Source organism: Myotis nattereri (assembly GCF_964212035.1).
Source record: "Myotis nattereri genome assembly, chromosome: 4".
Lineage (NCBI taxonomy): Eukaryota > Metazoa > Chordata > Mammalia > Chiroptera > Vespertilionidae > Myotis > Myotis nattereri.
This window is the reverse complement of record NC_138079.1, coordinates 45500519-45525052: the sequence shown is the minus strand read 5'-3', so window position 1 is coordinate 45525052 and position 24534 is coordinate 45500519. Positions and strand designations below refer to the sequence as shown.

The 24534-nt window shown below is 37.1% G+C and overlaps 1 protein-coding gene across 2 annotated transcripts in view; it reads right to left on the bottom strand.

The window, feature by feature from the left end:
• Positions 1-1673: 1673 nt before the first annotated feature.
• Positions 1674-24534, bottom strand: part of XRCC4 (X-ray repair cross complementing 4) — a 194817-nt gene continuing 171956 nt past the window's right edge. For both annotated transcript variants that reach the window (XM_081089762.1, XM_081089761.1), the window contains one exon: positions 1674-2320. In XM_081089762.1, the coding sequence (XP_080945888.1) occupies positions 2209-2320 (112 nt within the window). In that variant the 3' untranslated portion in view covers positions 1674-2208. The remainder of the gene's footprint in view (positions 2321-24534) is intronic.

Below are 24534 nucleotides of genomic sequence, written 5' to 3'. Positions count from 1 at the left end.
CTGAAGTTTTCTGGCAGTCCATGAATTCCCAAGGAAGTGTCAGGCAGAATGGTGCAGCTCAATTATTGTCATGTCCTTATTACATAAATGAATATCACACTCCTAAACATCCCTGGCCAACATACTCTCCTCAACCTACTCCAAGTTCTCTTAATCTTTTAATTGGGACTTTTATCTTCTGTAGGTCCTCACTTATAACTTTACACTTATTATTCCCTTTGTGCACTTATCCTACCACTTACTGATATTACAGTTCATTACACAGTGACTTTGGGCCTAAGCCCATTCCCAATACTCCACGTTTTGAGAGCAGGCCCCAAATTTCACTTACTAGAACATAAGCTCCATGGCAACAGAATGCTCATATTATTCACGGCCACATCTAGTGCCCAGAACAGGGGCTGCCACAAATGCTTAACAAATATTTAGTGAATGGATGGATTTATCATTAAATTCTTTGCATGGCCCAGTTTTGTGTTTTGTGCCTACTTAATCCTTTATAAACATTTGTTGAATCAAACTGAATCAACAAAGAGCTGCTCAGCTCCAAAACACAGGGTCAAGTATTTTATTTTAAAATATGTTTTTTATTGAGTTCAGAGAGAGGAAGGGAGAGGGAAAGATGGATAGAAACATCAATGATAAGAGAGAATCATTGATTGGCTGACTCCTGCATACCCCCAATTGGGGATTGAGCCTACAACCTGGGCACAGGCCCTGATCGGGAACTGAACGATGACCTCCTAGTCTTTGGCTGACGCTCAACCACTGAGCCACACTGGCCAGATATGATGGAGTATTTTATAAGTTTGAGTGATAGACCATTAAAAAAAGAAAAACTTTTCTAAAGTAGTTTCTTGACCTTTTAATGCTACATAAGATATCTCTTCTGGAGATGTGACTTTTCTTTCATGAATTTCCCTAAGGTAGCCTGAGCCATATTATCGGATGCCAGGGCCAAGAATTATAAATTTTAAGCTGATAAAAACCTTCAGAAATGCAATCTCATTATTGTATTATTTTCCATATAAACAACCTTAAATCTACTTTTGCCTCATCCTGTATAAATATATGTGACTATAGTTTAATACTCTAATTTTGTAAATATCAGCATATAAATGATATTTAAAACCACAGATAACTTAGGGAGATAATGGAAGTAATAAAACAAGAAGGCTGAAGATTTTTAGGCAAAAAGAACTCAGCCAAGAAGCCTAAAAAAAAAAAAAGTGGCCAGGAAGAAAAAGGAACACAAAAAACATATATTATTGCAAAAGTCAAATGAAGAGAATGTTTACTGAGGAGAAGTGTTTAACTATCAAATGTTGCTGAAAGGATTAGTAATATGAGAATGGAACAATTTTTAGATTTATCAATATGGAGATCACTCTTAACTTTAAGTAGCATGGAAGGAATGGAAATCCAACTGGAGAGAGGAAGATGAAATGAGAGATTAGAAAGTAGGAACTGAATTTTTTTAAAAAGTTGTTGCAGATATCATTGAGGTGAATATGAAATGTGAATACAAGGTCCTTGTCACCAAAGAAGGTCCCATACATGTAAAACAAATGTTTTATCAATAATTTCCATGTTTTTAAAAAATATATAAAGAGGGGTACATTTGTATCAGTAACCACTTTATGAAGACCTGTTAGTATAGTAAAGAAAAAAAGTTAAGCTAAGTAACATATTTTATTAAGAATATGAAATCTTGAATGCATCAGAAATTGTATCATCAGATTTTAAGGTTGTTTGTGTACAAACTAAAAATAGGTTTTATACATCATTCCACAAATAAAACGCTCAGACATAATTATTCTGAATACAGTAGTTAAAAAAACACATAAACCTGTAGACATTTTATTTGTCATATTTCCAAAATCTTCCTAGACAGGATGTTAGACAGCTCGCACATGTAATACGTGTGAACTGAATAAGATAAATGTGTCCTTTGCAACAAAAAGTGAGATTTTATATAATTATAGGCATGCTGAATGAATAGTTTAGAATAATGTACCACTGTCATCAAATCATATCTTCATACACACGTGTAATCCATTTTGCACAATGGTTTCAGCTCAGTGTGTATGTAATTAAATTGTAAGATGAAGTAATAGCCGCTGCTGAGTTGAAATTTCACTTTTTTCGGTTTAAAAAAATGAATAGAAAACATAGTCTAGTGAACATCAAAGCACTTTTCTGGGACAGTTAAATCTCATCAAAGAGGTCTCCGGAACTACTGTTTTTCAGAGTCTCTAACGACATGTTGTCAGTTGAGCTGAGCTCCTTTTTCAAAGTCTCTGGTAGTGGAGGATCAAGCCTAGAGAAAAAGAAAATCAGGATGATTTTATTTTTAAAATATTCCATGTAGAGTAAAATAAAATTAAGAGATACATAAGTAAAATACAAGTTAATTCCTCTTTCAGAATTGGTTTTAGAACATAAAGAAAGATGAAAGGAATTTAATTACTTTAACTGTTTTAGAATTAACCTGTTGCTATTCTGGGTCACAAAAATTCAAGGGCCTACAACAGCAATACTCATGATTAAGGTAAAAACATACAATAAGCTCTTTCTCTAAGTATTTTTATGCCAAGATCAGGATGGTTTCTCAAGTCATTTCTTTAATTATTCTATCCCAATTTTCATTTCCCTTTGCCTCCCTTAAATTCTACCTATTAATATGTGTTTTAATCTCAATAGTAGAAAGTTCCAATCCCAGGAATTCCCTTTAGTGGTCATTTGATAATAAGTGGGTGTATAAAACTAACAATGATTTCACATTTTAGCAGTTGTTGATCCACATACCTTCATATTTACACTTATAATCTACACATCTTCATTTAGTAACTAAATTTTATTCAGTTTCAGTACTGCCGTTACTACCTCAATCAATTGACCTCTCTATTGATGTAAATGTTCTTTTTGAGTCCTAGGACGAAAGGCATAGTCACTGACTGTTAACTGGTCTCAAAAACCAATTTTAAAAAAAAACCTTGAAAAGCTGCAGGGTAAATAGCTCAATCAGAAGGGCAGCTTAAGAACAGCTTATACCTTGTATAAACCTTGTCAGTGGTCCTTCATAGAACCTAAATAAAACATGTTAATATTCACAATTAACGTGCCTTCAGGGGCAATTAAGACTAGGTCAAGTCAACCCAGCAATACTGAGTAATATTTCTAACTTCAAAGGCAGAGGAGCCACCCCAGCTTGGTGTGGCTGAACGAGAAGGGCTTGAAGTCAGGACACATAGATTTGAACCCCGGTCTATTTCTTATTAGCTATGTGACCTTAGGCAAGTTATTTAACCTAACTGGATTTACGTTCTCTCTCCTGGAAAACTGATAAAATAATATCTGCCTCGGAGATAGTCTAAAGCTTAAACAAAGTGTTGAACACGAAAATGCTTATAACTTCTCACAAAACAGTTGAACTATTAATATTAGCTGCTAATATTGTGTAAACTACGAAAGAGCTCCTGCTAATGGCTTCTTTAATTTAAAAGAATAACCAATTTAAAATCCCCAAACATTGATGATGCTTTTGAGATTATGAGTATTTCAAAAAGCCTACACCCACACTTACTGCACAGGTTAATAAATTCACACAGGACCCTTGTTGGCCTCAGGACTGCATACAATTGATTAGCCATGGTTGGCTGCCACTAGACCTGGGGCGTGTCCTATCTTATCTTGAGCAAGCCAAGTTCAGACAACATCACCTTCACTGAAATGCTAAGGTGCATGACAACTACTACCCTCTGGGAGTGCCAATGTTAAAATAACCATAAAGAGGGACACAATTATTGTGACATGCAATTAAATATTTAAAAATATAGTCCACAGGAGAATAAAATGATACAATACAGAATAAAAGTATAATTTATACATGCATAAGTTTTTAATGTCAACTCAAAACACATTGAACATTTTTCTCTGGCCATAAATGTCTCAAGAGTTGATTTCTCTCTTTAGTAAAATAGAGAATTGAAGTATTTCAATTAAAAAGTCAGACCTGGAAAAACCTGTATAATTTTGTTTGCAGTCTGTAGACACTGCACAACCAGAACACAGAGATCCATTTAATTTTTAAAAATTAGCATAAGACAAAAGGACCCCTCTGAAGTGACAAGTCTGAAGGAAATAGATTCCTGGCGCTCCATTTATGATTCCCATCTCCTTCTGAAGTCAAGAGGAGCTTAAATAGATTTAGACTCTTTTGTTCTTAGTACCTAGTACATAATAGGTGCTCAACAAACTGCATTCAATGAATAGAGATCATTTTTCTACAGTTCTTATATCCCTGGTAAGTCAACAGAGTAAATTTAGAGTTCTCCCCACAACCAAAATAGAAGCGTAATCATTTTTACAAATGACAAATATTTATTTTCAAACTTGTTATAAATTCTGAAAAGTCCATCATCCTGCCTGGCCGGTATGTTTTCCCATGAATATAATATTTACTATTCTGAAAAAAAAGCCAACACTAAAAATACAACCTAGTGGTGCAATTAAGGAAAATAAGGACACACAAAGAAAGAAGGCAGAACTCTACTTCTGGCTATCAAGAAAAGAGGGGAAAAGGTGGGAAGAAAATAATATCCAGTGATGGAGGTTAGAGATTGCTAAGGAAATGGCAACCAGGAGTGATAGTTTCACCAGTGTGGATGCAGCTGTTTAGTTTCTTGCTGCTGGTGTAACAAATTATCTATTAAATTTTTAGGTTTCATCCAAAGTTGTGAAACTACATGTTCTGTAATTATCTCCTCTTCTTAACTTACTTTGGGTGTTGAAATGTTTCTTCGGATAAAATAGTTACTACTTAAGATAAACATTTGGTTAAAAGAAATAATGAATTACCCTACTTGCTTCTTAAGAAGATGACTAGGTTTCAAATACAGAAATTCTAAATCCTATATTAATCCTAATGAATGCAAGGAATAACAGAATCATTTATTTTTTGGTGTATGAAGTAGCATATGCATATTACAAAAAATTCAAAAACTTCATAACAGAAAAAGTAAAATAAAAATTATCCTGTCCATTCACTTGTTGATATTTTAGTATATGTCTTTTTTTTTAATTCAATCAAAATTCTGTTGAAAGTCTATTCAAAGTTGCTAGTCTATCACTCAGAGTAATAGCAACATTATTAATGTTCTCCTTATTCCAGGTACTGTGTTAAGCTCCTTATTCATGTAATTGTCACAATAACCCTATGTCCTGTTATGGTCTCTACTTTCCAGATGAGAAACCAAAACTTTAGGTATTTGAATGACTCACTCACCTAAGGTCTCACAATTTATAAATGGTCAAGGCATGACTCCTTTCCCATTTTTCCTTTGCCTCAAATGTCTTTCCCTTCATTATTTCCTGCCCCAAACCTACCTACATTTGAAGAGTCAGCTAAAATGCTACATCCCTGCAGAAACCGGTTTGGCTCAGTGGATAGAGCATTTGCCTGCGGACTGAAGGGTCCCAGGTTCGATTCTGGTCAAGGGCATGTACCTGGGTTGCGGGCACATCCCCGGTGGGAGATGCGCAGGAGGCAGCTGATCGATGTTTCTAACTCTCTGTCTCTCTCCCTTCCTCTCTGTAAAAAATCAATAAAATATATTTTTAAAAAAATTTAAAAAAATAAAATAAAAAATAAAATGCTACATCCCTTATGAAATTTGCCTTGAATTCTGCCTCTTTATTTAAAACTTGATTTTTAGACAGAGAGGAAGAGAGAGAGAGAGAGAGAGAGAGAGAGAGAGAGAGAGAGAGAGAGAGAGAGAAAGAGAGATTGGTTGTTTCATTTACTTATGCATTCATTGGTTAATTCTTGTATGTGCCCTGATAGGGGATCAACTCTACAACCTTGGTGTATGGGATGACACTCTAACAAATGGAGATATCTGGCCAGGGCCTAAACTCTGCCGCTTTGAGATCTCATACCACACATCATTAAAGAATTATTCTAACATAAAATAAACTAATTCTGTTCAAAACAACACAGCTTTATGTGTTCCCTGGGTAATTATAACGTGTGAAATTGAAAGCAGGGCCAATTACAGCAAACGTTTCTTAAAGTGAAAAGTGTGCTTAAAGTCAGATTATAAGCTCTATTTTTCCTTAAAGTCATTAACATCACCGCCTTGATTGACAATACTTAGCAAGCATTTGAAAGTGAATTATGCTCCACTGGACACTGTCTGCATAATATTAAATTGACATGGTCACTACCCTCTTTGAGCTTACAATCTAAAACAGATGTCATGGTATAAACAAACATAAAAAGAGATAAAGACGCCGACATACATCTGTTCAACAATTGAAATACACTGCATGAAATGCTTATATTATATTCCAGTCACAGTAAAAGTGTTGTATGTGTGCGCATGTGTAGGAAATTGAGATGTTCATATATGGGATCGAGGTAAAGATTTTTCAAATGCAGATTTTGTCTGTATAAGAAGGTAAGAGCTCACATCTGTGCAACTGGGACTTTAGAGGAGGAATACAGTTGTCAATCACCACAGAATAACCACTGTACACATGTGAACCAGATGCTTCCATGTAAAATAACCCAGGGTGTTTCACAGAGGAATCACTGAAAACGTAATGACACATCAGTCCTCGTTTATTAGTAACAGGTCCACTTATGTGGAAGCCATATGGTACTGTCCATCCTGAAGTAGTGGAAAATACAAAAATGGGTACTCTGAGATGTTCAAATATAAACTCGGCTGCTGCTGCTGCTGCTTTGCTGTATTATCCTTGTGGGATACGTGATAATTATACATGTTCAGTCAAATGTCTTTCAGAGAGATGTCTATGGCTGTCTTTTATTAGTAACGATTGTGCCAATAAAGTTTACATTTTATTCTCTCCTTTTAGGATTTTATTTCAACAGAAAAGAAAATGTTTAGTGGCCACACAACTCCTCCATACCTATATAATGACTGTTAGGATAAATATTCATTTACAATACCTTACACTCCTAAATTGTTATGAATGTTATCTCTGCATATAGTTTAAACGTTGAGTCAATATATAAGGATTCCCTGCAGATCAACAGAGCCTGTGTGCAAGCTGTCAGGAAGTATCTATGTTTTACAACATTGATCCTCTGAACTCCAAGGGTCATTGGTCTGTGTTTCATAAGCTGTCTACCTATTTACATAATCGATTTGCTTGTTTTCTTCATGTGTCAGAGCACTGTCTGACATAGAAATGGAACTCTTTAGTTAACAGCAAAACCTTTTAAGAAGAGGTTAATTTTCTGCTTCAAAGAGACTCTTTAAAACAAAGAAAACCAGCTGGCCCAAGTCTACTTCTACGGAATACTTTGGTTAGAAAACTACTGCAAGATAGCACACATCTTCAAAGTCATCTAGAGTATTGTACCCAAATGTCCATGCTGTACTGTGAGGCTGAGGTAGAGACAGTTCATTTTTAAATAACTTAGGTCCTTGGGACAGCATACTGAACCGTATTTGAATGCTATATATATATATATATATATATATATATATATATATATATATATATTTAAAACATACATTGCTAGATACAGTTTTCTAATACTGTCCAGGGTTTTTGTACCTATGCTCAGGAATAAAATTGGTCTGTAATTTTTTTGTCAAACTCTTTCTTTTTTTTTTTGGTTCTAGAATCAAACTTATGTTAGCCTTAAAGAATTAGTTGGGAATATTTTCTTATTTACTTTGCAGAAAAGTTCAATAATATTAAAATAACGTGTTCTTGAAAAACCTAAGGTCTTTCTTCTGAAAAGGATTTGTGTGTTTTTCCTCACTGAGTCAGGGGGCACTACCCAAAGGTCCTAGAGGCCTAAGGCAGTCTTCCAATGGCTGTGTTCAAGCAGCATTTCTATATCAGGCAGCCCTGCTCTTCGGTCATTTACTCCCATAGCAAGGTGCCTGCTTTGGCTTCAGCTTGTTGCTTGGCCTGAAAGAATTCCAGTAACTTCAAATTCAGGTTTGTGTGCACTCAAAAAAAAACCCACAAAAACATTTGTAATTTGTATAGGACTTAGTTGTATTTTAGTGAAAGGATACCTCGGATTATCTAGTTTGCCACATTGTCAGAGAGAGATTTCAATTGTCAGTGGTTTCAATTTAATAATAAGTAGTGTCTTTTTATGCAGTGTGTACCGAGTTTGAAGACAGATAAGGCTGGGTTAAAATTATGGATCTATCACTTTGGTGATCATGTGATTTTGAGGAAGTCTAAACTTTTCTGAGCCTGTTTCCTCTTTAAATTGGGGATACTAACTCCTACTTTATATGGCTGTTTAAAAGTATGCAACAAAATATAACTGACATTTACTAGACACTAAGAGCCAGACACGGTTAAAAGTGCTTATAGGTACAAACCCATTCAATCTTCACAACAGCCCTATGAGGTATTATCATTATCATCTCCTTTACACAGTTGTGTAAACCTAGAGGTTGTGAAGGCCATAAAACTATTAAGAGGAGGAGAAGGGATTTTAATCTAAAGTCTGGATCTATTGTTTAAAAAATATTATGTTGTTATTTGCAGCATTAAATCATTTAAGTTATATTAAAAGTCTACCATAGTATCTGGCACATAGTAAGTACTTTAAAATAATAGCTACATTTTTATAATAATAACATAATTATTAACAGTGAAAGAATTTATAAGGCGAATGGATAAACAAACATGATACATCCACACGCAGAGTACTACTCATTAGAAGCAATGAAATGCTGACACATGTCTACATGGAAGAATCTCAAGAGCATGCTGCTACATGAAAGAAGTGACTCAAATGGCTACATATTGTATGATTTTATGTGACATTCTGGGGGAAAAAACAAAACTATTGAAACAGATCAGTGGTTGCTAGAGCTGAGTGTGGAAGAGAGGATTGACTAAAAACAGGCGTGAAAAATCTTTTTGGGATGGTGAAAATATTTCCTTGCTTGATTGTAATGTTTGCCAAAATTCATCAAACTATACACCTAAGAATCATGAATTTTACTTTATATTATTTACTAGGGGCCCGGTGCAGGAAATTCGTGCACTGGGTGTGTGTGTGGGGGGTGTCCCTCAGCCCAGCCTGCCCCCTCTCACATACTGGGAGCCCTCAGGCGTTGACCCCCATCACCCTCCGATCGCCTGATCGGCCCCTTGCCCAGGCCTGACGCCTCCGCCAGAGGTGTCAGGCTTGGACAGGGGACCCCCATCTCCCCCCAATCACTGGCTCTGGCCCCCACCCAGGCCTGAGGCCTCTGGCCCAGGAATCAGGCCTGGGCAGGGGACCCCCATCTCCCTCTGATCGCTTGCTCCACCCCCTGCCCAAGCCTGACGCCTCTGACCCAGGCTTCAGGCCTGGGCAAGGGGACCATCATATCCCCCCAATCCCCGGCTCCGCCCCCCACCCAGGCCTGATGCCTCGGCCAGAGGAGTTGACCCTCATCACCCTCCGATCACCAATCACCGGGTCGGCCCCTTGACCAGGCCTGAGGCCTCCGGCAGAGGTGTCAGGCCTGGGTAGGGGACCCCCAGTTCCCCGCAGTTGCAGGCTCCGCCCCTGCCCAGGCCTAACGCCTCTGGCCTAGGCGTCTGGCTCGGGCAGCGGGGACCTGCAGTGGCAGCGGGGGGCGCCGCGATTGTGGGCTTCGCTTTAGGCCCAGGCAAGGGACCCCTAGCTCCTGGGACTGCCAGCTTCGACCATGCCCAGCTCCCATTGCTGGCTCCACCCCTACTTCCTGCTATCACTGGCCAGGGCGGCAAAGGCGCCTGATTCTCCGATCATGGCTGGGGGGCAGGGCAAAGGCAGCCCCAGGGCCGCCTTTGCCCTGCCCCCCAGCTCTTAGCTCCCCCCTGGGTTTCAGATCACTGTCAGTGGCAGGGGGCTTCTTCCTGCTTTCCCTTTCGCCTCCCTGCATTGTGCCTACATATGCAAATTAGCCGCCATCTTGTTGGCAGTTAACTGCCAATCTTAGTTGGCAGTTAATTTGCATATAGCCCTGATTAGCCAATGAAAACGGTATCGCCGTACGCCAATTACCATTTTTCTCTTTTATTAGTGTAGATATATCTATAAGCAAGACAAATAAAAAAGGTAGTAACTTTTTTCCTGAAAAGTATTTTTTCCTTTTTTTTAAAAAAAATGTATTTTATTGATTTTTTACAGAGAGGAAGGGAGAGGGATAGAGAGTCAGAAACATCAATGAGAGAGAAACATCGATCAGCTGCCTCTTGCACACACCCTACTGGGGATGTGCCCGCAACCAAGGTACATGCCCTTGACTGGAATCGAACCTGGGACTCATGAGTCTGCAGGCCGACGCTCCATCCACTGAGCCAAACCGGTCAGGGCCTGAAAAGCATTTTTAAGCTATATTTTGCTTTTGATTGTTATGTCATTAAGTATTTTTAAAAACTACTGATTTAAAAAATATACAGTGTATTCTTAATTGTGAAATAATTATCCATGGAACAGGAATAAGAGTTCCTTACCAATCCCTTAAAAATGAAGGAAAGCAATTAAGAAAGGGGCTTGCTACTTTCAAACTTTCATGGGATGCTTAATATGCTTCTTTAGATGTTCTATTTCTTTCTAATAGGTCACAGCCCTAGCCAGTTTGGCTCAGTGGATAGAGCATCAGCCTGTGGACTGAAGGGTCCTGGGTTTGATTCCAGTCAAGGACACATGCCCAGGTTGCAGGCTCGATCCCTAGGCTCGATCCCCAGTGCAGGAGGCAGCCATCAATGATTCTCTCTCATCATTGTTGTCTTATTCTCTCTCACTCTTCCTCTCTGAAATCAATGAAAATATATCTTAAATACATATATATATTTTCAAAAAAAGAGAAAGAAATAGATTACAAGCTGTTTTCTGGATAAAAGTACTTGCTGAAAGATCAAAAGAAATGTAACTGTACAGTACTAAAAACTCATGTTATGCAATGACAAAATTACACTTGTTGAAGCAAAACCTCAAGAAATAAACCATATTGTAGTTCCAAATGGAAGAATGGAAAATGTGATGTCAGTAGAACATATAGATCCAAAATGGATTTTCCCATACAGAATATTAAATATGAAGTGGCTTGAGCTTGGTTAGAAGGATTACTTACTTTTTTTCAATTATGCTTTAAAAATTAGAGACAGATTCTATTATGAAGAGTAACTAAGTAAAATGGAATTTGGAGGAAAATGGCCTATTAATAATAAAATGAGAATCTGACTGAAAGCAGGTAAAGTTACAATTTCTAAAAGTACAGTAAACTCAACTATGTGATAGCTTTGATTATGAGGCAGAAGGGGAATGTTGACTTTGGAATTAGGTTGTAATAGGGAGTAGAATAGGAAATATCTACCATGTCAAAAAGACTGTTCTGTTCCTCACTGTGGTAGGAGGCAACTTCTACAAAAATTAAAATAAAATAAAAATCATGTGAGTGTTCATTTGATCTGTGGAAGTAGCAAAAAAAGTGTGTGTGTGTGGAGGGGAGGGGTGGGGAGGGAGGGGAAGATTCTATTCTACATGATTACCAAAGGCTGAAATCAACCTCTGAATTCCCTAGTCTGTTTTTAAATGGTTTTTAGTCTGCCTTTACAGAGTGGGCTTCTTTTTGAATTTTAGATGGTAACAAGGTATATTATCTTGAGTCAATCAAAATCTTTACTCTCCTAAGGTGACTACCTGATTACCTAGTGTCAAATAGTCACAATCTTAGCAAAGTCTTATAGCTAGTGACCACAGCATATTGTTTTTTTTTCCTAGAATAGAAACTGTATTTTCCTTCTTCCAATGGTACACACACACACACAAAGCTATAGGAATAGCAAAAGACAATCTTACTGCTTATACTTAAAAAAAGAAAAAGCATTGAAGCTGATATTCTACTGTTTCTCTTACACCTGTTAGATTGGGGAAAGGATGAGATCTGTTATAATTCTATATAAATTAGCATAGTATCCCCAAAACTGTGATTTTTGTAAAATTCACATTGGTATACTGGCTGATTAAAATGGTAGCTACTTTTCAGCCTAGTTTCCCTATTATTGTCAAATGGAGACAAACAGGAGTAATTTCTTGTCTAGAGACTAGCAGACCAAATAATTTGGGAATGACTGAAATGTCCAGGATTAGGCTGGCATGGATAGAAGCCAGAGAGATAAAGACGGAATAAGACAATATTTTTGTTAACAGGGTAGCCAATGAATAGAACATATGAAAAATCCTTGAAAATTAATGGAAAGGTATATTTCTATATAAATGAATGGTATTACCAATGAACATAAAATTTTTGGATATCTGATTATAAAACTGAGAAAGAAATATATTTTTAGAATAGTTGCAGAAATATTTTGTTTTGCAGTAAAATGAAAAGTAGAAATTGTAAAGTATTTAAAAATGAATCTTTCTATAAGTGAATATTAGCATGTGTATTGTTCCTAGAGGTTATTATCCAAATGATATACACAGGGGGAAAAAGAGAAAGAAACTATGCTCATAGGAATAATGAATTTCCTAAACTACATGCCACCCATTATTTAAGCATAATTTGGTGGATATGAATAAAATATTTTAGAGTTTTATCAACAGAACTGATGAAAAACAAAGAAACAAACAATATTGCCATCTGTGTAAATGACTTCTAATACCTCTTTCAGTTCCATGTCTATTTGCATATTGAGCAATGATTTCTAGACTGGTTTTGGAGACAATTATATCATAAAATCCTCTGCCAAAATAATACACGAGGTGAGACCTCCCTGACTGGCTGAGTTTACAAACCTATCTTTAACTGCAGTATGGGCATGGCTCCAGTTGCCAAGTGTTTGGCCAGAAGCAGGGAGACCTGGGGAGGGCTTGAGAGCTACATGGCCCTCAGGTGAGCTGGAGATGCTGAGGAGGGGAGTAAATGCTGGGCTTCCACAGGAAACCAAGTGAATATGGCTAAGACATCATTTATAAATTTCATCCCTTAGTGCTTTGTGCAATGCCATTATTATGCCTTTTTACCTATAAAATTGAAATGTTTGATAATGCTGTGAAGGATGTAGGAATAAAATTCTCAGTATCTAGTAATTAGCTAATGCTATTTCTTGGCTCTGGAAAATGAAACAAAATCAACATCTGCCTTTTTACTTTTACTTTTCTTGTAGGTCCTGGATAAACCAACTGTCCTTTATGATGTATTTGGTCCCCCTCTTTGTTCTCACAACCAAATCACCGATACCTGATTCACATCATAGTAAATCTCCATCTGATTTATAACACCTTTTCTTTACCATTCTCTCTTTCAGGCACTTAAATCAACTTTGAAAATAGATTTTAAAACTCATTCAAGTTCTGTCCAGTCTACAAAATTTCTAGGGATTACCCAACACAGTATCACATGTTTTGTTCAGTCATCCTTAATACTTCTAGTGTTTAATTTTGACAAAAGAACACAGAGATATTACCTCTTTCTATTTTTCCTTGGCCAAAAATTTCTAGGCAAAATTCTTATAATCCAAATAAAATGGGAAAAGAGAAGAGAAATATTTTTATTGAAAGTGTTGTCTATTTCTATTACAATCTAAGAGGCTGATAATTATTTGTATAAGTAGAATAAATAATCTCTCCCTAGCTCATTAAGCTAAGGTACTGTTGAGATGCTTTAATCAAAATTTCCATATAATAACTTCTCAAAAATCCTCAGCTTCTGGCAACGACAAGAGATAATAATTACTCTTTATACTTTTGTTACAATAGGATATTCCTTTATCTATTCATAGTGTATATGATATCACTCTTTCCAAGAATGCTTCATAGCCTTGCACTCCTTTTTAAAAAAATTTATACTCATTTTTGATAAGTAGGACTAATCAAAATTTTAAAAATCAAAGAAAATTGTTTTAGGGGTTACTATTTCCTAAAATAAAATATGCATTTCAAAATACAGTTTTGTTATTATAAAATTCACCACGCTTTTTTTGTTTTTGTATTTTTGCATTATCTTCCTTGCTTGGAAAACTGTTATTTTTAAAAATATATATATTTTCACTGATTTCAGAAAGGAAGGGAGTGGGAGAGATAGAAACATCAATGATGAGAATCGCTGATTGGCTGCCTCCTGCATGCCCCCACCTGGGGATCGAGCCCACAACCCAGGAATCGAACCATGACCTCCTGGTTCATAGGTCGACACTCAACCACTGAGCCATGATGGTCGGGCTGGAAAACTGTTATTTTTACTTTAAGCCTAAGTTCATATTCTCTAAGTAGCATTATAGAACATGATCTGCCAGGATTAATGCTCCACCCCTGGACCCCCACTTCCTTTTCCACACCCTTTCAATAGGGCTTTCACTGAACCATAATTATTAGCTTTGCGTTTGTCTCTTTCACTAAATGTCTAGTGCAGTGATTCTCAACCTTCCTAAGGCTGCGACCCTTTAATACAGTTCCTCATGTTGTGGTGACTCCCAACCATAAAATTATTTTCGTTGCTACTTCATAACTGCAATTTTGCTACTGTTATGAATCACAATGTAAATATCTGATATGCAGGATGTATTTTCATTGTTACAAATTGAACATAATTAAAGCATAGTGATTAATCACAAAAACAATATGTAATTATATATGTGTTTTCCGATGGTCTTAGGTGACTCCTGTGAAAGGGTCGTTCGAACCCCAAAGGGGTCGCGACCCACAGGCTGAGAACCGCTGGTCTAGTGCCTCAGTGTATTCAGTGCCTATGACTGCTGTAATAGATTACCACAAACTTGGTGACTGGAAACAACACACATTTACTGTCTCACAGTTCTGGTCCAGAAGACCAAATCAGTATCACTGGGCCAAAATCAAGTGGTTGGTAGGGCCGGGATCCATCCATAGTGGCGGGGGTGAATCTTTCCCTTGCTTCGGCCACCTTCTGGAGATTGCAGTATGCTCTGGCTCGGAGCCACACCGTTCTAATCTGCCTCCATTGCCCCACTGCCTTCTCTCCTGTCTCTGTCTAATCTCCCTGTACCTTCAGTTATAAGGACACATGCAATTGCATTTGGGTCCATCTCAATACTCCAGTACAATCGTAAAGTAATCTCAAGAACCTTAATCTGATCAAATCTACAAAGTTTTTGCCATATATGGTAACATGCACATGAACATCCTAGGGAACAATTATTTAGCCTATCATACTCAGTGAGGGGGGAGGTATCTTATTCATGTTGTCATCTCAGTCCTTAGCACATTACCTGGCACAGAGTAGATGCTATTTAATTGTGGGACAAACAAATATATACATAATTTCACTGAGGTTTTAATTGCATAAAAGTCATGCAAAATTATGAGTTGATAGTGTTCAGTAGAATTCAGTATTGAGAAAAACTGACTAGGGGCTTTAACAGAATAATAGTAATGTTATTTAGTGGCCATATATAGTAAATAATTGAATTTGTTTTATAATTAAGTTCCCATTCAACAACTAACAGTATTAAAGGATTATGCATACATCAAATATGGAAAAAATTCTCCAATCAGCACGAATTACAAATAATTAAGCAACTTTTAAATGTGAAAATGTAGATCATACAGTAAAATGAAAAATAGCTAACCAGTACAAGCTCAATATTTTTCCAACTAAAAATATAAATCACATGTTTGTGGTTATTTGTAAAAGGATTGTTTTACTTAAACTTCATAGATACTAGATAATGAAATATTCACTAACTCATAAAAATCAATTGGCTCTCTTAGATACTGACTGTGAATGCCTCTAGTGAATGTCTAACTGATTTCCTGGTTTTTGTGCCATTTTGGTGTGATTTAATCATGGGTAATGAGGGACAGTACCACAACACATTATAACTTCTTTGCATCCTGATATTGAATGATAAATGTTTTGACATAGGCCATTCTTCAGAAAACGCTACACCTCTGCAATTATGTTACATTCCTATCTATATTCCACAATTCTAGTTAAAGCTATGAAATAAGCCTTCCATACCTGTGCTTCTAAAGTGAACATATCTAATTCACTTGTATACTTTATGAGATATCAAGCTGTTTGTATGTTTGGTCTCCTAATGTACTTGAAATTAACAGCAATTTGAAAAATAAAAGGTTATTTTTATGTTGTGGCTTCACAAACTATATAAGACTACAACAAATTCAATCTAAGTTTTTCTGTATTAATAACATTAAATGTTTCCATGAAGGAGGGGAATCGAAAAGCTCTGATAACACTTATTATCAAAAGAGAGATTTTCTTGATGTATTCTGCTATGTCATTCCACAGTAGCTGATGAAATTTGTGGCAAATTTCGTAACTCTAAAAAAATGAAGTGAAACAAATATTTATTGTAGTTATATTGCTCAAAATTATTGTTTACTGAATATTGAAACAACACTATTTACTGAAAGTTGTTATCATCTATCGCATTTAAATTACTATTTCCATTTTGGGTGCAGAAAATGCAGACTATTTTACACATAACAATTTCACTAACAATTAGAACTTTATCTTTTTAAGTTATTTTCTTTCACTAGGCCACATTTTACCTAAAAATGGTGTTAAAAGATAATTATCAATGTATAGGGTTATATTACTTTTATCCTTTTATTGGAGCAAGAGATATGATTTATTTGTTTGACTAATACAGATTTTTTAAAAACTGGTGTCTACCAGGTACTATGATTATGCCTTTATTTACTTATTTTTAATTTTAATTTTTTAAAATTTAAATTCTTTATTGTTTAAAGCATTACATATGCCTCCTTTCCTACCCTATACCCCCCTTTAGGTCTATGATTATGCTTTTAAAAGAAATATACAGGGTGGGGGGAAAGTAGGTTTGCACTTGGGAATATACGATATACAGAGTTTATTCTTGTTTTATTATTTATTAATTATTATATTATTTTCCATATGAACAAATGAAAACCTACTTTTGGCCCACTCTGTATATTAAAGTATCATTTACTAAAGGAAAAGTTTCCACTGTTAGGGGATATCTGAGTATAAAAAGGAGGTATCTGAAGTGAGGATGTGATTAAAAAATAATATTGATGAAGAATAAGATTTTATTTAACCTTATATTCTTGTCTGTACATGAGATATCTAGTAATTCTTTTCTCACAAAGGTATTAGTAACAAAAAACATGCTATCCTTATGAAACTGATGTGTTAGTGAAAAAAAGAGACAAATGAATTATACATAATATTTTAGAGAATGTAATGCTCAGTAGAGAAAGATTTAAAAAGGAACTAGATTGGGAGTGGGATGGGATTACAATATTAAATAGTATGATCAAAGATGGTCTTACCAAGAAGATGAAATGGGAGCTAAGATGTGAAGGAGAAGCAAGTCGATATCTAAAGGAAGAACACTGTAGGCAGAGGAATGCTTGTGCAAAAGCAGGACTACAACTGATGTGTTGGGAGAATATGTAGAAAGCTAGTGTGGCTGGAACAGAATGAGCAAGTGGGAGAAGAATAAAGCTCAGAGAGGTAAATGGGTGCAGATAGCAACCAACATAAAATCCTGCAGCAGCAGACTGATTCAGGTATCATGGGAAATCTGTACAATGACATATAATTGGGGGCTATTACCAAGGATGGGTTAGATCTATTAGTAAATGTGCTGGTATGAAAAGATCTAAATGGGCAGGTCAGGTACTGGGCATACACCATGATCCCATTTGTGTACATTACTATATGTCTTTATGTCAGAAAAAAATGCTTTCAAAAAGGATATATGAGAAAGTTAATAGAGCCCTTCTGAAATGGTCCAGAGGTGGGGTAGAGTATGAGGCTTTTATTCTTAATTCTAAACATCTATACTACCTTTTAACCACCTCCATATATGATTTTTACTTTAAAAAGACAAGAAAAGTAGCTATTTATATATCTACAGCATGGTCTCTTTCCAGTCAAACCTCATCAGCAGTTGATGTCAGAGTTTTGCCTTTTGCCCTTTGGATGGCACCTCAGCATCCTGAAATGAATTTTGCAAGTATTGTTTCCTAACTTCCTTTCTCAGAGCTTATTCCAATGACTTTACTAAGTCAATAATTTCACTACGAAAACCCAGTTCCTCATAAATCTTGGCTACTTAGCAACTTCATAAATCTTAGCACTTTCATTCCCATAACTTCTGTATCATCCACCTAGAATCACTCATATTACCTCCTCCATCCTGCAGATAAGCTATGTCCTCCACCATCCCGAAATGCATTTTCTACTCTCCTCAAAAAACAAAGACTCAAAACTCTCCTCCTTTATGAAGAATTCACTTCCAACTTACTTGTATCACTCAGAACTTCCGAACAGAATTTATCCTGTATTAACTACATGCCGGTATCAGTTTTGCTTTGCATTAAGCACGTACTCTCTATAAGAATGGGGGCCACGTCTTTTCTTTCTTTAGTCTCTCCCCACATTGATTGCATATGATGCTTGTCATACAATCGGTGTTCCACCCATGTTGCTGCATGAACTGACTTAATTTTCTTAATTCATATTTCTTAGGAAGGTCTATAAAAACATAGGGAATGGTGAAACATAGAATGGTCATATAAATAACCTCAAACGCTCTGTGTTGAATTCTGTGGATTTTTCTGCTCATCTTCTATTCCACTTGCATTCCAGAATAACTTTTTACCACTGCAGGACTTGGGAAGCTAAAAACCACTTCCCATTCTCCTCTGTAAAACTACCAAGATATCTGGAAGGTGAAAATGAAGCAAAGAACACCTTGATTCATTTCTGTTTCTCTCCGCCCACCAGCAAGCAGTCTTGATGCAGAGTAAGAGGCTTTTCTGTCGCAGATTCCTGTGTCCACTTTTCAGCTAAGTGTCAGGCAGTGTGGCAGAGGTGATGGCCGGAATACAGAGTCCCATGACCATTTACCAAATTTGAGGCTGTCATGCACAGGAGCTTCCTGGCACCTGGATTAGTTATGGTAGTGGCCTCTTGTGTTCTGATAGCAGTGTGAGGCAGATGATTCTAGAGGCCCCTGGAGCCCAGTCCCAGGCTTTCCAACAACTTCATGAGCACCTAATGCCTGCGTACATTGATTTTCTGTGGCTGAATTATGACAAAAGTGGTGGCCTACACACACACACACACACACACACACACACACACACACACACGTATTCTCTTACAGTTCTTGAGGCCACAAGTCTGAAATGCATCTTATGGGGCTAAAGTAAGGTGTTGGCAGGGCTATGCTCCCCTTCACCTCACCCCCACCCAGAGGCTCCAGACCAGTGGTTCTCAACCTTCCTAATGCCGAGACCCTTTAATACAGTTCCTCATGTTGTGGTGACCTCCAACCATAAAATTATTTCGTTGCTACTTCATAACTGTAATTTGCTACTGTTATGAATCATAATGTAAGTATCTGATATGCAGGGTGTATTTTCATTGTTACAAATTGCACATAATTAAAGCACAGTGATTAATCACAAAAACAATATGTAATTATATATGTTTTCTGATGGTCTTAGGCAACCCCTCTGAAAGGGTCATTTGACCCCCAAAGGGTCGCGACCCACAGGTTGAGAACTGCTGCTCTAGAGTAAATTCATCTCCTTGCCTTTTCTAGTGTCTAGAGCTACATTTCTTGCATTTCCTGGCTTATGTCTCCTTCCTGTGCATGCAAAATCAGTAGTTTAGTATCTTCTCTCTGTGACTCTGCTTCTATCACATAGCCTCTTTCTCTTCTGCCTGAAATCTCCCTCTCCCTCCTTCTAATAAGGACCCTTGTAATTGCATTAGGGCTCATCTGGATAACCTAGGATCATTTCTGCTTCTTAATATCCTTAATTTTCAGCTGCAAAATCCATTTGCCATATAAGGTAAATTCATAAGTTCCAGTGATGAGAACATGGATATCTTTGAGGACTATTATTTAGCCTACCATCTCTACCTTCCTCTTTCACATGTCACTATATGGAGGAAGATATTCTCAGATTCCAGGCATTAGAAAGTTGATATCTTTGGGGATGTGAAAGGAGGCATTATTCTGCCTGCCACAGAGGGGTACAGAGAATAAACGTGAAAACATGATACTGAATTCTTTAAACTTATCGTTCTGCCAGGAGGATTTTTTTCTTTATTACACTCCCCATTTCTGGCCCATCTTCCTACTTAGCTATGACTGCTGCTACTCCCTTAGATTAATCTCCACCAGGGCCCATCAAGCCTCAACCAGTGACTGTACTGCTTCCTTGCATAGAATGCCTCCTTCCTCTCTCCATGCAGCTTCAATCCTCCCTCATTACAGCAGTGAACCACAGAAAGCCTCCACTCCCTAAAATCTTGCCTCACCACGTCAGCTTACAGGGAGTTTGGGGATCCTATAGTGTTGCCTTTACCATCATAAGATATATGAGTATATGTCATTACCTTCCCATATGACTACATCTTTATCCCTAGCAGATATGTAATCTCCCAGAGGTCAGATACTCTATTTTGCATTCATAGGTAAATTATTTGCCATTCCTAACTATGCCAAAAGAAAATTCATACTACTAAGCTTTAAAAATGTCTTTTTTTAAACAATGATTTTTTAAATTGAGATATAAGTGACATGTAATATTGTGTAAGTTTGATGTGTACATGTTACTATGATACATTTATATATTAAAATATATTTGTTTTTATTTATATAGAATATGTGTATTTTTCTCTAAACTTTCTATAACATATAAATTAGTTTTGAAATTCTTATTAACTTGCTGTGCTTTTACTTTGCAGAGAGATGACAGTGGATGATATGTAAAAAGGTTGCTGTTTTCTTAAATCCTTAAACCATTTGTGAGAAGGCCCCAGAATAAGTCTTTGTGTTCAAAAAGCATATGAAAATCAAATAAATATATTTATTGTAATATTATTCCTATAAATATTAATAGAAGTAGCCTAACAGAGTCCAGTAAAAATTTCAGTTTTGATATTTCAATGTTTGTTAAGTTAATGTGAACCCCATGAATAGCCTTCTCAATTGGCAAATTGCATTTTCTATGTGTAAAATTCCCTAAGGAATGATTCTTATTGTGCAATAAATGAAAAGAATGGTTCTCATATCATGAATTCTCACACATGGAAGTATGAAAAACTCAAATCAAATCTGCATTGGGATACAAAATTAGATAATGTAAATAATTATGAATCAAGTCTAATTTGCAGAAAAATGTAATGATTATGCAATCTAAAATTTAATGAATGCTTGTAAATTATACAAGGAGTTTAAATGTTAGTTTGAAACATTTCTTTTAAAAACTTTCCTTTAATTGGGATTATATTTACTGTTATTTTAAGTTTAGGAGATATATATTTAATAGGAAAATTTTTATTTGGTAAAGAATATGCCAGATATTACAGGTACTTACATTTTTTTAGAATGTAAAATGTAAATATTTTCAAAGAAAGCGTTTGAATTAAGGACAAAAAATATGCAAAAGTGGGGAGGGCTTTTGTCATTGACCTTTCTAAGAAAACTGGAAAACTATTTTGTAAATGCTTGTGTGTGTAATATGCTATTGAGTTAGATCCAACTTTTGATGACCTTATAAATGAGTGATGTCTACAATATCCTGTCCTCAACAGTACTTCTCAGCTCCTGTAGACTCATGCCTGTGGTTTCTTATATATGGAGTCAATCCGTGTCATGTTTAATCTTTCTCTCTTCCTGCTGCCTTCTATTTTCTCTAGCATTAATGTCTTTTCCAAATGCCTGTATCCATGTATTAAGTAAGATGATTTACATTTTCTCAAAAATGTAAGTGGTTAAAAGTGGCCTATTTCTATAATGATATTAACTTATTGCCACATATATTTTTTTCAAATATCCCACACCATATACTTCCATGCATGTGCCTATGCCTCTATCCATTTACCTATCCATGGTATTTATGTCTATTGTATTAAAAAAGGACTGCTCACATGAATCAATGCTTCCTTGGTAATATGACTGCACAAGAATTTCTCAAAGGACTTAAACTTCACTTTATTGTTGAACTCTTTCTTCATATGAAATCTTGCAGAAATCACCTAACAAACAAAATAGTAAAATGTTGAACTGCTCAGGGAATGAGAAAGAAGAGGTGAGGGGAAGTCCCTGTGGTTTACCACCAGAGCTCCCTTGGCCCTCCAAAACATATTTGACAAATTTTTAGGGCTTTATGAAACATATTCAGAAAAGGGGGAATATAAAGGGTGGGGCAAAATTAGGTTTACAGTTGTGAGTTCATGAAACACAGAGATTATTCTTGTATTATTATTTATGAACTAGAGGCCCGGTGCACGGATTTGTGCACCAGTTGGATCCCTTGGCCTGGCCTGTGGGAATCAGTGGACCTCCACACCGCCACAACCCGGCCTTACCTGCCAGCTCATCAGGCTCCAGCCCGCTGTCCGTGTGGATCCTGCATAAGAACATGGTGCAAGAAGCGGCAGGCAGCTGGGGAGGAGCCCAAGCCTGGGCTGGGCACCGCACCGCTCCCGCTTATCCTGGCCCTGCTGTGCCTGCCAGCCGCTGCCACTCAGGTGTTCAGGGGGAGTGTCCGTGGGAGAGGCTTGCACCACCGCAGCTGCGCTCACCAGCCATGAGCCTGACCTCTGGCACCTGTCTGTCAGCTGAGGGGCACTCCCGCTATAGGAATGCACTGACCACCAGGGGGAAGCTCTTGCATTGAGCTTCTGTGCCCTGGTGGTCTATTCACATCATAGCTACGGACCGGTCGTCTAGTCGCTTAGGCTTTTATGTATATACATTACTGTATTATTTTTTATATGAACTGTAAACCTACTTTTGCCTCACCCTGTAGAGTGTGCTTAACACGTTAAGCACCATGTCAGTCACCGGTGACTGACACTATACTTTCCGTCCAGACCAGTCAGTCACTGGTGCCGCCAGCATATCGGTGAAATCGGATATCACGGGCTAAGTGGAAAGGAAGACAAAACAGGCTTAGCGCTTAACATGTTAAAGAAGACACAGAGTATACTACATGCTTCATAAAGACTTTCTTCACAAAAGTTAACATACAAGGTTCAAACATTTAGTGTTAAGCTATCTGATCTGGAATTTTCTGTCAGGGATTCTATATTGTTCTAGCCAGCTAATCTTTTACAGTGCATATATTTAGTAAAGAGTTGTATACATAACCACAAAATATGCCTCCTGGCTTTCACCTTACTCTTTTTAAACATTTTTTTATTATTGAGTAGAGGCCCAGTGCACGAAATTTGTGCACTCAGGAGTAGGGTCCCTCAGCCCGGCCTGCGCCCTCTCACAGTCCGGGAACCTCGGGGGATGTCTGACTGAAAGGTTAGGCCCAGCAGTCAGACATCCTTTGTGCGATTGGGGCCGGGGAGGAACACAGGAGGTTGGCCAGCCGGGGAGGGGCTGCGGGAGGGCTCTAGGGAGTGTCCAGCCTGTCTCACTCAGTCCTGATCAGCTGGACCCCAGCAGCAAGCTAACCTACCGGTCAGAGCGTCTGCCCTCTGGTGGCCAGTGCAAGTCATAGAGAGCGGTTGAGCAGCCTTAGCATATCATTAGCATTATTATGCTTTGTTTGGTTGAACAGATGACTGAACAACCAGACACTTAGCATATTAGGCTTTTATTATATAGGATTTGAGAGAGAGAGAGAGAGAGAGAGACATTGATGTGAGAGAGAACCATTCATCAGCTGCCTCTACATGTGCCCTGACCAGGAATTGAATCCATAACCTGTGTTTGTGCCCTGACTGGGAATCAAACCTACCACCCTTTGGTGTACAGCAAGCATGTCTAATTTGCGGCCCTCACAATGAATATTTTTGTGGCCCAGCCAATATAACGATATGTAAGAAATATTTTAATAAAAATTTTGTAACTTAATTTTCACAATATCCTGTTATACATGATTATTAATAACGAACTACAACATTCGCTAATGACTGATTACTATAATCATGTTACCTTCATTTTCCTTACACGCCTTTCTCTCCACTATTAGCAACGGATATTTTAGCAGCCGATTGTCATATCATTAGTCTTGTACTGACTTGTTTGGTGTGTGTAACAGGAAGTATTTCACTTTCGGAGAACAAGAAAAATAGTTTCATTTGCATTATGCTTATTAATTTGTGCAGTTATTTAGTGTATGGTAAGTTAATGTTCAAGAAAAAATATTAATGTTTATTAAAATGTTCTATTATTTTATGTTAATGATTACTCATTTATTTCAGCCCTTTGTATTCAGCACGTCTCTATCAAAATAAACCTATGTTTCTATGAAAATTGAAGCTTTTGTTTTTTTGCGGCCCACATAAACTTAAACCTTGTTTATTTGGCCCATGTCAGACTTTGAGTTTGACATGCTTGGTGTACAGGATGATGCTCCAACTGAGCCACACCAGGCAGGGCTCAACTTACTTTTGCAGTTTGCTCTCTCAACTTTCTTACTATGCCCTACTTTGTAATTAAAAAAGAATTGCTAAGAGCAGCTAGTTTTTTAAATTAGAATAATACTTGTTATGAAAGTGACTGATGCTAAATAAT